Source organism: Pithys albifrons, chromosome 12, assembly GCF_047495875.1.
Source record: "Pithys albifrons albifrons isolate INPA30051 chromosome 12, PitAlb_v1, whole genome shotgun sequence".
Taxonomy (NCBI): Eukaryota; Metazoa; Chordata; class Aves; order Passeriformes; family Thamnophilidae; genus Pithys; species Pithys albifrons.
In genome coordinates, this window is record NC_092469.1 from 2,895,150 (window position 1) to 2,909,886 (window position 14,737).

The 14,737-nt window shown below is 42.1% G+C and overlaps 1 protein-coding gene across 1 annotated transcript in view; it reads left to right on the forward strand.

The window, feature by feature from the left end:
* LOC139677320 (transcription initiation factor TFIID subunit 4-like) overlaps nt 1-14,737 on the forward strand; it is a 156,050-nt gene that overhangs the window by 27,978 nt on the left and 113,335 nt on the right. The window contains exons 8-9 of the mRNA XM_071567169.1: nt 8,592-8,697; nt 12,778-12,892. Of these exons, the coding sequence (XP_071423270.1) occupies nt 8,592-8,697; nt 12,778-12,892 (221 nt within the window). The remainder of the gene's footprint in view (nt 1-8,591; nt 8,698-12,777; nt 12,893-14,737) is intronic.

Sequence of the window (14,737 nt, forward strand, 5' to 3'; positions counted from 1 at the left end):
TGGGAGAGACACCATCTGCCTCCTGTCAGTGGATACCCAAAACAAGCGGTCACGTTGACCTGAGTAGAGATGAGCACTGTGAAGAGTTGCTCTGTCAGCTTATTCAACACACCTGTGTCAGAGGAGGGGGCTGAAAACAGCTTGAGTGATGCCCTGTGGAGATTGATCTGATGGGCAAAACAAGCTGGTTTTCTGTCTGTAAGGAGGTCACAGGTCTAGGGTTGGGTTTTCATTTACTGAGTACATGAAATGACTGCTACATTTTCAAAAGGTCACAAACTGCACAGAGCAAAACTATGCTTAATACTCTTTTTTTTTCCCCTAGAAAATCCTAAAGAGAAGACCCTAATTTAATTTATTTAATTCAGTGTGAAACTGTCTTTTTGTATTTGCTTTGAATTTATCAGTCATTCATTGATAGAACCCAACATTGTGTTAACCAGACACTCAGTGATGCTCAAAGTAATTTGTACAGACAAAGGCAGCACCAAATCTTGGCTAGCAGAGCCAGCAGCTCAGGTGCCAGGCAGAGCAGTGGGCAGCAGCCCCACAGCCCGTGGTGGCTGTTGCTCAGCAGAGGTTGCTGTGCAGGGGCAGTGCCCGGGGTGCTCCCGGATGGAGGGCAGTGCCCAGGGCCCTGCCTGTCCTGCCCGGCCGTGCCCGGGGAGCAGCACTGCAGCTGTCCTGCCTGGGGCTGCCCAGCACTGATGGAGCACACTGGCCCAGCTCCAGCTTTTCCAAGCCTGCAGCTCACTGCAGACAGTTCCAGCTGGCTGTGCAAACTGTCCAGCTGCAGAAGGGCAAGCCTGTTTTAGAAGGGAGAGCTTTTCCTACCAGCCAGTTTACAGTAGTTGAGTTTCCTTTAGAATGTGGAGAATCTGTTTGCTGCTCCTTCCTTTTGACATTTCTGTTTCACAGAGGGGTCACATGAGGTGATGCTTCCTCCAGTGCTGTTGAGGTATCCTGCAGCATGGAAGTGCTCTGTACACTGTCAGCATGCAGCACAGCCTGCACAAAGGCTTTGAAATGATTAATGTGAGTGCAGATGGAAGGGGAGACTGGCTTTTTATCTGTTTTGTGAAGTACTGGATTCATGTTCCAAACTGTGAAAAAAGCAATGCTTTTAAGAGCTAATTTTGCTGCTTCTACATAGAGAAAAGGAGAGTAATCTTAGGCTAATATTTTATTGATGAGACACTAATGAGATAAGCCAGCAATCAATTGTTTTAATTGTTCCAAGTGCAATGTTCAAAGTTGGTCTAAATTGCCATTCTTAGGGCCCATGTGCTCTATATTGCCTGTCTGGTTCTGGGTGTTACAGCAGGTACAACTTGTATGAATGGGAGAGATGTTCTTTATTAAATGTGTTGAAGTTGTAAGTGGATTGATGAGTGATGGAGGTGGATTAGCACTTTGCATATTGTGTTGACACTGACTGCATTGTAAGGACAAAGTACTCCTGGAGCTTAAAGCCAGTTATTAAATTTGAATGATAAGGAAAACCAGAAAGAAAATCAGTGATCCATCTTAATTTATACAGGTTTGATTTTATGCAAAGCTGTATAAAGACTCGTGCAGGTCTGGGATTAGGAAGGATGTCCAGAAATACATCTGGACTGTAATTGCTGCAGTAAGTTGAGCACAGAGGGGAGACTCTGCCATCTTGTAAGTTATTTTAGAGCAGGATTTGCTCAAACATTTACAAAGACTTTTCCAGGGACTGTCCCAGTGGTTGGAGTCTCCCTAAAGGTGAGATGGAGTGATGGAATTTGGAAAAGAGATACAACAGCAGAATAAGGATTGTGTTATATGGAGATGTTCTGCTTTGCTTTTGAATTCTCCACTGAAGCCTTTCCTGGCCTCAGTTTCCTGTACAAATGTGTGTACACATTTTAGTGATGCACAGGAAATAATTTTCTTTTTGTCCTGTGTGCAAGACAGCTCAGAAATGGAAGGGTAATAGATGGCTTTTTGGATTAAAGGAGTGGCTTCTGTTACTGAACTAATAAAGATCCAGTCACTGACTTGGACTTTGGTGTGCAATAGCATTTAAATAAAAATGGCTGTTGAGCAGGAGACATCTGGGACCCATTAACAGGAACAAAACCTGTACATGACAAATTGTGTGCCTATTGCAAGTACAGCCTAACAGTTTTTCAGGGTGTTATCATACACTTTACTTTCAGAATTTTGTGGGCTGTACCTTAATATAAGGAGAATGTTGTCACTGGTTGCTGTTTGGAAACCAGTAACAGAAGAGCAGCCTGAAAAGCAAGGACTAAAAGAAAAGCTTAAGAGAATTAAACACATGTAACTTGGTCAAACTCTGACTAAAAGGGAGAATAAAAGACTGTTATTTGGAGCAGACCAAGACAGTCTAAAAATGATTAACAGGATATAATTAAATGAAGTAAGATTTAGGTAGGATATAAGGCAAAATATCTTGAGAGTAAGGAAGATTACTAGAGGATAGATCAGGCTCCCAAAGACTGATAAAAAAGCCATAGTTGAAGACATTCAAAACCAGACCATTTGACAAACTGGAGGAAGAATTGTATAATAAATTGGGACAAGTGATCAGGTGGCTTCTGGGTTGTTTTTTTTGTCACTGCTTTGTTGAGAACATACACAATGGAACAGTATTTCATATTAACATTAACGTGCTGAGTTTTTAAGAAGTCAGGTGTTTTTATTTGGGAGAAAAAATAATGGCTTTTGCTGTAACTGCTGCTAGTGCAGCATGGGGAACAATGGTGAATATGAATTCCAGGCCCATAAAAGCATGAACATTGTAAGTTAATGCTGCCAGATTACATGATAGCTGAGGTTTGATATGACATTTATCTTCAGGAGTGAGTAGACTGATAAATCACAAGTGGCATAGCCACAAGTGAGTTAGCAAGTGTTTACTCATGAGTGAAGATAAATGTCATATCAGACCACAGCCATTCTGGATTTTATATGTTTACAAGTGTCTTCTTTCTTCCTCCCACAATTTTTTTAACTTAATTGAGAGGAAAAAAAATGCTTGGTAAAGGATATATTTTTCCAATTTATTTTAATTTTCCATTCTTTGCAGAAGCTGCTGTTTCCTGTGCTTTTGTCTTTATTGTGGTACTTGGTAGGTTTAAAGCTTTGGGATCAGATGCTTTTGTTGCCAAGTGTGATTGGTGTGAATTGAGTCAGGTGGGTTTGGAGCCCTTGTCAAGTCTCTTGTTGGGGCCTTGTGCATCTGCAGTTGCACAGGGAAGAGAGGGGCAAAACCCTCAGAAACTTCAGCAGTGAGTCCTTAAGGACTTTTCCTTTCAATGGTTTGTAGGTAGTGGCTTTGATTTTATTTGTGTCTCTTGTGTAGACATGAGAGAGAGAACATAAGAGTCTTTCTGCTCCTGTGTGTTTGATGCACTTTGGCTGGATTGTTTCTCAGTCTTATTTCTTGGTTCTTTGTGTTAATTATCGGTCTGTGTTCATGTCTGTGATTTGTTCTCTGTCCTGCAATGACTGCCCTGGTAGAAGATTCACAGCTGCCAGGGAATGGTCTTCACTTCTGGCTTGAGATGAGGGCCAGAGAGCACCATTATTTATTCTCAAACAGCCACTGGATCTACAATTTTTGAGGAAGGCCCTTAAGAAAAATGAGTATTTCAGCTCTTTGTTATTCTGGTTATCAGTAGTGTGACTGTTCAATATCTTTTTTTTTGTCTTCATGGATCTCCTTACTTTGTGGAAGCAGCTTTTACAAACATCCTTTTTTCAGCTGTGAGCATGAAGTGAGCTTTAGAAAGGACAGGGTAAAGTCTGAAACATTTGGGAGGTGAGAGAGGGAACTGCTCTGGAGGAGCAAAGGGTGAGGCAAAGGGAGTGTGACCAGTGGAGTGGAAAGGTGGCAAGGGGAGAAGGGCAAAGATGGAATAAAAAGAGAGGGAGAATACTTTATTGTGAGAAATGTACATCTTATTTTTGCAGAAAAAATTTATAGAAGAAAAATTCAGGTAACTGTTCATGCATTGCACTTGGACTTGACTTTTCCTCCTTCACTGTGTTTCTTTAAGAGCTCCAGAGTGCAGCAGCCTAGGAGATGATTCTTCAAATTTTGACTGATAAGTTGAAGAGGAGTAAGCTGGTATATGACAGTATTTGCTGTCTCAACTCTGTCTTGATCATAATGTTGTTTTTTAATTTTGCTATTTTCCAAAGTTTTCAAATGCAGGCAATGACTAAATCACATTCCATCTTTCCTATTTTCTGTGCCCTTGTTGTTCTGTTGTTGTGCTTGCTGTCTTCAGTGGTGCAAATAATGAAAATGCTTCCCTTTTTAGTGGGGGTGGAATGATGAACAGCCTCTGTAGCCTTGGAAGACTTTTATATCCTGTCTTGTTGCCTCTTCTGACTCAGCACTGTATAAAGTCATTGAGGATGTGGTTATGGCTGTAGTGGTGAAGATTGGAAAGGATTCTGGAGGTGCCTCATCCAGCCTCCTGCTCACAGGTTAGGATGTCTCCTGGTCACCACTGAGTGTCTTCAAGAAGAAATTACACAACTTCTTCAAGCAACCTGTTCCAGAGCTTGCCCACCCTCATGGTGATGGTTTTTCTTATATTAAGTTGGAATTTCCTGTATTCCAGCCTGTGTCCCTTGTGTTTCATCCTCTGCTCTGCCCATCTGAGAGAGTCTGGCTCTGTCTTCTCTTCCCATAGGTGGCTGCAAACAGCAGTAAGTTCTGCCCTTTTGTGAAGGCTGAAGTGATGTCTGACCCCAGTGTACAAAACCCCCCACTGATGTGTCTGCCCTGTCAGTCTGGGTTAGTAAATTGGTGCTTACAAACTGATCACTGGGCATTCAGCATCGACTCAGCATGGATGGATGACATGAGATGGGATACACTCCTTGGCTGTATTTGTAGGCTGTGAGAAATAGGAAATAATTTAGTTAAGTTAATCATCTCCCAGACTAGCTTAGTGCACTTGTTCATTGCCTGCAACTTTCAGGCCATGTTAAGGACAAAATAGTACTGTTTATGATGTTGGGAGAAAGGCAAGAGGATTGAACAGTTTGAATGATCTTAATTGATGAAGTGTGGTTTGGATTGTTATAGATTTTAATGCAGGATCAGTTTGCTCTGATTCAACAGCTTTTACTATGTCCCTTGTTTGCTTACAAAGGAGGTGACATTCTGTTTCAGAAACAAATTGCTGGTGTTAATCCCTTAATGATTCCAGATCTGGGGGTTGTGTCTGTGTTGAAATGTGTCTTAAAACTCCAGTATAGAAACTGGGGTTTAAGTTGGTGTAAAATGCTGCTGTGAGGTTGGTGCAGCTGTTCCTTTGAGACAGTAGTGCTTGTTGCTGATTGGCTTCTGTATGGAATTTAAGATGATGATTTTGGTCCCTGCCCTTTGAGAAAGTTCATTTCTCAATTTTCTGCCCTTTCAGCACTTGTACATACATTGATGTCCTACTGCAGTGCTTGCTGAAGGACCCTTTTTTGATTGTATTTGATAGTAAAGAAAACATAGACATTATTTATGTCATCTTAAATGTTTAAATACTGTTCTACCTTTAATGATATTAGTGGCTCATTATATAGGGAATTCACATAAAAATATTAATCAAGTGAAACAGCACTTGGTTCTGAACTGGAGAAGTGTTTGCTTCACAGAGAGAAAAAGAATTCTAATCCCAGAAGATTCCTGTAATACCAGGTAGTCATTCTGCCCACAGGTCACACACAGGTCCTTTCTGGCCTGTTCAGGTATGGTGACTTCTCTGAACACTCATCCAGTAAATTACTGTGAAAGTGGCAACACTTTCCTTCTTTTTCATACCAATGTAGGTTTTTTCCCATGAACTCTCTTGTCTCTTTACTGAAAATACACTTGCACATGTTTCCTGTGCATCAAAATGCAGTTGTATTAGACTTTCCCCCTGGTTTGCAGATACCAGCTCTGTCTCTCTCCTGGTTTTAAGCTCAGTAGCTGATTTGTTCTTTCCCTCTGAGTGTGACTGTTCACTCACTGCCTGTCTCAGCTGACTCAGTTTACATCCATTGCTCCATTTCTGTGCTCAGAACCAACACTCCATTTTCCTTCAGTGTCCTCAGTTGAAGCTGAATCCTTAATCTCTTCTCCCTTTTCCCTTCCTGCCAGGTGGCTGTTGCTGATGTTTCTACATCCACAGGTTCATTATGACTTTTCAACTTCTAATATTGTAGGATGCACACAAAGCAATTCTGTAACTTTGAAACAGCCCTCCTCATTTTTTCTCCAGGACACACTGCAGATCCCTCATTATTCTTATTTATTGTTTTCACCTCTCGCCCTTCCAGTTTGGCAGCCCTGGTTCCAGCTGATGGAAAAATTTCCTCTTTGCTCTGTAGCATCTTCATTCTCCTCTTTTGCATCTCATTTGAAAATGCTGTTGCTGCTTTCCCTTTCTCCAGGGGGTACTTTGCAGTGAATGCCCACTCGTTTAGCTAAATAATCTGGTTTTAGATACACTTTGTAGGGATAATACTGAATGGAGGTGCAGTGGTTCCATTCCCTTCCCGTTGGGCTGTGTGGTGTGGTGGCTGAATTCCAGGAGGGACTGCTGCATACCTGGAGGGGGTGCCTGCCCCTGGCACTGAGGGAGGGTTCAGGAGGGAATGCTGCCCCATTCCTGCTGCCCTGCCCCTGGCACTGAGAAGGGTTCCAGGAGGGAATGCTGCCCCATTCCTGCTGCCCTGCCCCTGGCACTGAGAAGGGTTCCAGGGGGGAATGCTGCCCCATTCCTGCTGCAGTGCCCCTGGCACTGAGGGAGGGTTCAGGAGGGAATGCTGCCCCATTCCTGCTGCCCTGCCCCTGGCACTGAGGAGGGTTCAGGAGGGAATGCTGCCCCATTCCTGCTGCAGTGCCCCTGGCACTGAGGGAGGGTTCAGGAGGGAATGCTGCCCCATTCCTGCTGCCCTGCCCCTGGCACTGAGGGAGGGTTCAGGAGGGAATGCTGCCCCATTCCTGCTGCAGTGCCCCTGGCACTGAGGGAGGGTTCAGGAGGGAATGCTGCCCCATTCCTGCTGCAGTGCCCCTGGCACTGAGGGAGGGTTCAGGAGGGAATGCTGCCCCATTCCTGCTGCAGTGCCCCTGGCACTGAGGAGGGTTCAGGAGGGAATGCTGCCCCATTCCTGCTGCCCTGCCCCTGGCACTGAGGGAGGGTTCAGGAGGGAATGCTGCCCCATTCCTGCTGCACTGCCCCTGGCACTGAGGGAGGGTTCAGGAGGGAATGCTGCCCCATTCCTGCTGCACACTGGGAGGGGTGCCTGCCCCTGGCACTGAGGAGGGTTCAGGAGGGAATGCTGCCCCATTCCTGCTGCCCTGCCCCTGGCACTGAGGGAGGGTTCAGGAGGGAATGCTGCCCCATTCCTGCTGCAGAGCCCCTGGCACTGAGAAGGGTTCCAGGAGGGAATGCTGCCCCATTCCTGCTGCAGTGCCCCTGGCACTGAGAAGGGTTCCAGGAGGGAATGCTGCCCCATTCCTGCTGCACTGCCCCTGGCACTGAGGAGGGTTCCAGGAGGGAATGCTGCCCCATTCCTGCTGCAGTGCCCCTGGCACTGAGGAGGGTTCCAGGAGGGAATGCTGCCCCATTCCTGCTGCACACTGGGAGGGGTGCCTGCCCCTGGCACTGAGGAGCAGGACACGGTGCAGTGGGAGGGTCACGGTGCAGTGGGAGGGTCCCAGTGGTGCCTCTGGAGAGCTCAAGGTGTCTGAGGTTGTTGTGCCCAGCCTGTGGTTATGATCTCACTCGTAGCTGTTTGCCTGTGGTTCACTTTCACAGTTTATTTGTGGATTTTTTTACAGCTCTGCAGCATCCACACATCTTTTTGAATCTCCTGTTCATGACATCTGTGCCTACCTGGTCCCTGATCATATGAATGTACATTTTGCTGTTGCTTAGACATGACCCTTGAAGGTGTTTTCTTTTTTATTTGATTTGTTTATTGGGTCAAGTTTTAAGTTTCTAACCCAGTTTCAGTTTTGGGGAAGGACTTCAGAACTTGAGTTAGTAATAAGTGAAACCTTGAGAATTTCCAATTAATATTTAAAAGATTAATAGTATATGATCACCTCAAAACTTGGTTTCCTTCCTTGAGTACACCTGACTTTGGAACCCATAATATTTTAGAATTTATTTTTAGTATATGCTGTCTTTAAAAAGTGTAGGTATATAGTGCAAGGCCTAATGTTTGTAGGTGGATACCACTAAAATTATTGCAGCATTTTCTTCTACAAAATTGCTTTTCTTCCTTGGAAAACTTCTGAAGACACAAGTCTAAACTTTAATATTAACCTTATGACTTAGAAATATATTTTTGATGAAGGTTGTGGCATATGACATTTGTGTCAAATATGATTTTATTTTTTTAAGCATAATGGCAAAAATAGGTATATACACACACACACAACCACGTGCATTACATGAATATGACTTTTGTCACCAGCTGGTTGTGCTTTTAGAGACCCTCATGCTTATCTTGGTGATTACAGGTATTAGTGTATTTACGTTGTGTGTGTTTGTGTATAAGGAGTATAATATAAGTATACTTTTCTTTAATAATAGCAGATTATCCAGTCAACATCTGCTCAAACTGTGAAACGAACCCCTGCTTGCCAGACTACCCAGATTAGGATGCCAGTGGTAATAACTCAGACCATTAGACCACAAGGTATGGGTTTCAATGTTCTAGTGAGATTGTTACCTTTGTATGAATTTCGTTGTCATTACAAACAGTGGCATTGGCAGCTTTGTTGACATTGATTTTTTACCTCATGCTGGCTGAACAGTGCATGTTTTCATGTGCAGTTTCAAGGTGTTTCAGACCAACAGGGTGAAACGTTTTTGAACAGCCTTAGGACTAAACTCTCACTTGTTTAGCTCCTTACTCAGTAGTATTTCATGGAAGGTTCTAAAACAGGTCAGGAACTTGGCTCTTACTGTCCTAAGCTGTAACTCTGGGCCAAGAGAGAAATTCTTCCATTTTTCCTGCAGCCTGGTGGGTGCCTCAATTTAATCATCCTTCCAATTTTCACTCCTGAAGCAGAACATGATAGTCACTGTCCCTGCAGCTGCAGAGCTCAAGGGAGGAGTCCTAGGGAAATTTCTCAAGCCTCATGTATTTTTTTGGCCCCTGCCAGTGTATTCCCTTTTTGGAGAGGTCAGAGGCTGCCCTGCAGCACCTGCCATGCCCCAGTGAGCCATGTGGGGTGTGCACAGCTGCCTCCTCTGCCTGACACATCCCACTTTGGGAGAGGCTTCTCAAACCCTCCTTGCCTTCTAATAAATACCCACCTGTTTCTTCCTACCACTAAACCTTGGTTTTTATTTTTCCTGAGAATGTGTGACAGTGTGTTATTATTGCATGTGGGCATTTACACAATTGAGGGTTTGTAATGGTATACAGAGCTTGTCATCTGCAGGTATTGAATCAGGAATCAAACTGCTTTAAATGCTTATAAAAGCTATTGCTGCCTGTTTGATTTCATTGCTTGGTCGTTTCTGTTCTCCTTGGGAAAAACATCAAGCCCATTTAATAGCAGTTGATGTTTTACTGGCTCTGTTCTCTTAGGGGAATCCAAAGTTTGAATGGACATGGAGACCAAGCTGTCACTGTAATCTTGTAGGCTGTTTTTCCAAGTTGGGAAGAAATACATTTAGTCCCTATAAAGTGTGTATATCTGATAGCACTGATACTCATGGCCATGTATCTTAGAGCATGAGCTTTCACTTCTGACCAGTGTGTCTGAGAGTGAAGGCAGATTCTGTTTCTTTGGCTGTTCAATCTCCAAGTTTTGAATGTCAACAGAATGCCAAGAATCTGCATGGTACTGGCATCTGTCTTTTAAACAGTGGATTCAGAATATGAATTTATTCTTGATAGCCCTTGGCCACCCAGTGCAATGCAACCTGACTGCCAGTTTGGCTTAAGGTGGACAGTGGGTTCATAAAAGCCAGTTTATACAAAATCCTGTTTCAGGTGTGATTATTCCAATTTATGGGTTTGGTTAAACCCACCACTGGATTGTTTTAATTACACAGACAGAGCAAACAAGAACAGGCATTTAGAAACCATCCCCTTGCCAGCCTGTCCATGGCCATGGCTGTGGGAGCAGCTCTGGTTTGCTGCTGTGGCACTGCCAGAGACAGCTGGGTTTGATTTACTGTGAAAACCTTTCACTGTGACCACCAGAACAGTGACACTTCACACTGGCCCAGGTATTCCTGCAGAGGGAGGTGACACACTGCAACAGGACATGGTCTAAATAACAGTTCCAGTAGCAGAACTTTGTGGAGTGTGACTTTTTAAGGGTGGTTACCCCAGGCCTGAGGTGCCCTCCACAGAGCGCTGCCTTTCTTTCCTCCTGGAGAGGAGTGATCTCCAAGTGGAATGTATCTTTAATACATCCATGGGAACAGACTGGAGTGCTCTTTAAAGCAGTGGTTTAGATAAAATTGGCAGGCTTTAAGGACTTTTATATAAACACAATTACTTCCACACCAGGGGATGTAACACCACTGTTATTGCACGAAAATTTCACACTCCTTTACTGAAGCACTTATCAGTTTAATAATTAGGTGAATTGCATCTTAGGGATGGAGGAATTGAGCCAAAGAATAAAATAATTAGTTATTCATTGCAGCCATTTAACCTGTGCTGAAATACAGCTGGGAATTTATAAACTCCTAAATTTGGGCTACTTAAAATTTGCAGCAAGGATCCAGTGGTGAAAGCCTCTGTATGTCATTACCAATCCCATGGAATATCCAGGCCCACAGGGGATTTTTGCTTCCAAACTAAGTCCTGCCCCACAACATAAATGGATGTTGTGGCCACATTTTATGTCCAACTGCTTAGTCATGCACAGTTGGGATTTATTTAAACCTGCAAACTTGTATGTCATCCCAAGCCTTACAGGTACTTTGCCAGATCCATTGGAGTAGAATTGCACATACTTGGGATGAAAGTAAGTGAGACTTAATTCTTCCATGTGCAGTGCAGACATACACATTCCCGAGGCCAAGAGGTTAACTGCTCTGTTGCTGAACCCTTTTGAGTTTTTTTTTAGGGGAGGGGTTGATCAAAAATTGTCATCTGTAGAAGCAAAGCTTTGATTCTGATTCCAAAGGCATAGGATATTAATTCTGGAGGAATGCCATTGTTACCTTAATTTTGCCATTGCAATGTTCTTCATGCCTAACATGCTTTTAATCTTCTAAATATTAATCTTAGAAAGCAGGGATCTGCTATTTTTTATTATTGTATTATTTCTTTCCTTCCAGTTCACTTAGTAGAACCCCCTTCCATCAGTTCATCTGAAATAGATAAATGAGTTGTCTGGTCCATGCACTAATGCTGTCTGTGGCATCTCATGGACCTTGAATATTCTGATGACAAAATATTTTTATTCCCCAGGCTTGAGCCTGAAGTCCTAAATCTGGTTTTCTATTTGCTAACATTGAGAGTCCACACTGCAGTTTGTTTATGCAGATGGAGAACTGAACAAACACTGTCAAATTAGTTGAGATCATATGTTGGAGATGATGAAGACTTCAAAATAAAAACCAAAATAATGCAGGATTCATTCAAAGCTAACACTTTTTGTTTTAGCCAAGAAGTGTTCTTAAATGGATTTGTTGGGCTAGTTGTGTTTCAGGTTTTTATAATCCATGAAAGAAACCCCTGTAACTCTGCAGAGGTTCCTCCCCTGCCATTTGTGTGCACTGAGTCCCAGGGGAGCAGGAACAGCTCCCATGTCCTCCCCCAGGTCTCCAACACGACATGTGGGACACTCAGGGAGAGGGAATGATCCCAAGGGAAGGGGAGGTTTTAGTCAGGCAGATACAGGAGCTGCTTTCACTGCTGAGACAGGTGGGGCTGAAGGAGGCACAGGAGACACCCAAATAAATGTGTTAAAGCACTGAAGGAGAGTTACCCCACAAGTTTCATTGGCCAGTGCTTTTCCAGTTGCATTCCCATACTATGTTAATAATAATAATCTAATGATTTGCTAATTAACAACATAAATCTGTAATTATTTTTGGTTGGGTTTTCCCAAATGCCAGGGAGGAATTAAGATCCCTTTTTCCTTTACTGACTGCCCACCACACTGGCTCATTTAGAAAGGCCAGTTTTTCTTCTGCAAACCTGTAAAGTCTGGATACAAATATGAATTGCTTTTAAATTGTTTTCAAGATAAGAAAGCAAAAGACAACCTTTATGGGAGGGGTTATGTCAAGTTTGGCAATAGTGATTTTTCTTTTACATGCAATGCAAAACATTTTAAAATACAGGTAGTGTTTTCAACTCTGAAATATTTGTTTTTCACTGCAAGAAAGAACAATTATTATATAAAAAATGTGAAAGGCATAGTTAATACCCTGAGTGACTGTGGCTTAAAGTATCTGTGTTAAGAACATTTCAAATTCTGCTTCTTTATTCTGTACAGATTATCCAGAAAAGGGGTTTATTGGCAATTACAAACACACTTATAGCCATTATAAATATTATACCAGTCATGGCCAATGGTTTTCAGTTTTGGAATCTTCACTGTTCTGCAAATATTCAACAAACTCTAATGTTAATATAAATTTTGTATTTTAAATTGTTCTTCTTCAGCATGTAATCTTTAAAAATAATAACTTCCTTTGTTTGCAATTTACAGACAGTTAAATTTAGTTCCTGGACAGAAGGTTCTTTGATGTAAATTGTCTAAGACAGCTCATAATAACATTGCTTGGTGTTTTTCAGGCACAGTAGGGAAGGCACCAACAATACAAGCCAGTAAAAGTCCTGGGGGCTTTGGTGTTCAGGTCTCTGCAAATCAGAAAAACAAGCTGAATGACCCTGGAGGTGGTTCTTTCAGGTAAAAAAAAGAAAAAATAATAATAAAAACCTGAGCGGGGTGGTTGGGAGGGATGTTCAATATAAAGGAGACTGTGGGGTTGCTGTGACAGCAGAGGGCAGCCTTCCACAGGGATTCCTGCTCCTCCCCGGGTCTGGGGGGGATTTTCCTACTTATTCTGTTCCAAAACAAGGGAGGGGATCATGCCAGACCTGGAGGATTTTTCTCTAAATGCATTTTAATATTTAGCCTTAAATTCCATGGATTATAATGGAAGTTTTGCTAAATTTATGTGCATGAACCTTTAGAAGAATTCCTGGTTGGTTTGTGTGTTGGATTCTGTGTTCCTGTGGACTGTGCCTTACACCAGTTCTTTAGTACTTCAAACTTTCATTGCCATGTATATTTGGGGTATTTTTACTTTTTGTAGTGGAAAGCAGGTCTTGCTTCTCCTGCATTTTGCTTTCACTGACACCATTTCAGTTGTGCACGTTTGCTTTGTGTTAAAACATCTTCCTTGCCTGTTAAATGGCAAAAATATTCCTAGATTTTTATTTTCATCTTCTGGAATTCTGATGTTGCCCTGACATCATCAAACCACTAATTAATTTTCAGGCTTGTGCTTTTGCAGGTGGAGCAAAGGAGAATTTGTAGCTCTTTGAAATACCTCTGCTTTGAGGCATGTCAGTGTTGCAACTAATAGTGGTGGTACTTAGTATTAATCTAGAAGCAAAATCATTCAATTTTTTATTTTCCAATGCTTTTGCCTCCCACTGAGTATTTAAATGAATTAAAATGTCTGCTGGGTTCAATTGTACTGTCTTAATAAGTATTTTTTATGTTTGTGAGCCACAGGAGCATTTATTCTTCGTTAGTACAGCTTTCAATTTTACATACACCAACAGGGACAGCATTTTTTTAACTGGATGTTGTAAACTGTGCCAGGATTGATTCTTGCATTCACTTAGTTTATACATAGAATATATTAGGTTAGCTGGAATTGTTAATTTTCCCTTGGGGAGAAGCAAATGCTCAAGGCACTGATTGATAAATCAATAAATCTTTAGTGAGTTTGGTAAATAAGCTGTCAAGGGTGTATGTCATTTTTCCTCTAGAGAACAAATTTTAGTCAGAATGAATGTGTTTGTTTCCTTGCATTGTTCTCTCCTTCAAAATAGTAAGACACAAAGCTGCATTTAAATAAGTCCATAAAAAAATTGCAAGGATTTATTAAACAGCAGCAAAGATCAAGCTTTTTCTTGATATCTTAACAAAGAATTGGGTTGTTTGCATATTTGCATTTCAACCCCTAACCTCTCCTGAGGACAAATAGATGTCTGACTATTAAGCCTAAAGGCACAGAGCTGGAAATCTGTATTAATCCTCTGAATGCTGACTAGTTTCCCTCAACATTCCCAGCGTGTGTGAAGAATGTGTTTTTAGCCAGAAGGCAAACTGGCATCCAAAGCAAAGCAAGAATTTTGAAAAATAGTTGTGTTATGTATAAATTTATTTTGCCCTTAGTGTTTTATTATTGCATATTTGTTTCATTATTTTACATTCTGCTTCCTTTGAAATAACTCATTTGAGCCTTTTACTTTTGTGAGTGAAGTGTTGGTCACTACAAACAGAAATTTGAACTTTGGGGTTTTTTTTTTCTATTCTGAACTGTGGGAGATACAAGATGGAATTACATAAAAGATGGAGCAATTAAGAACTTTGCAAATTATAGCTTAGCCTTTAATGTCAGCACTTATTAATGAACTGTGAGACTTGCATGAGTTCAGTGGTGGTTACAGTGGCTGTTCTGAGGCAGCTTTTTCAGCCCAACTGTTCCTGAAATTTCCTGCCACTTTTTTTGTATTA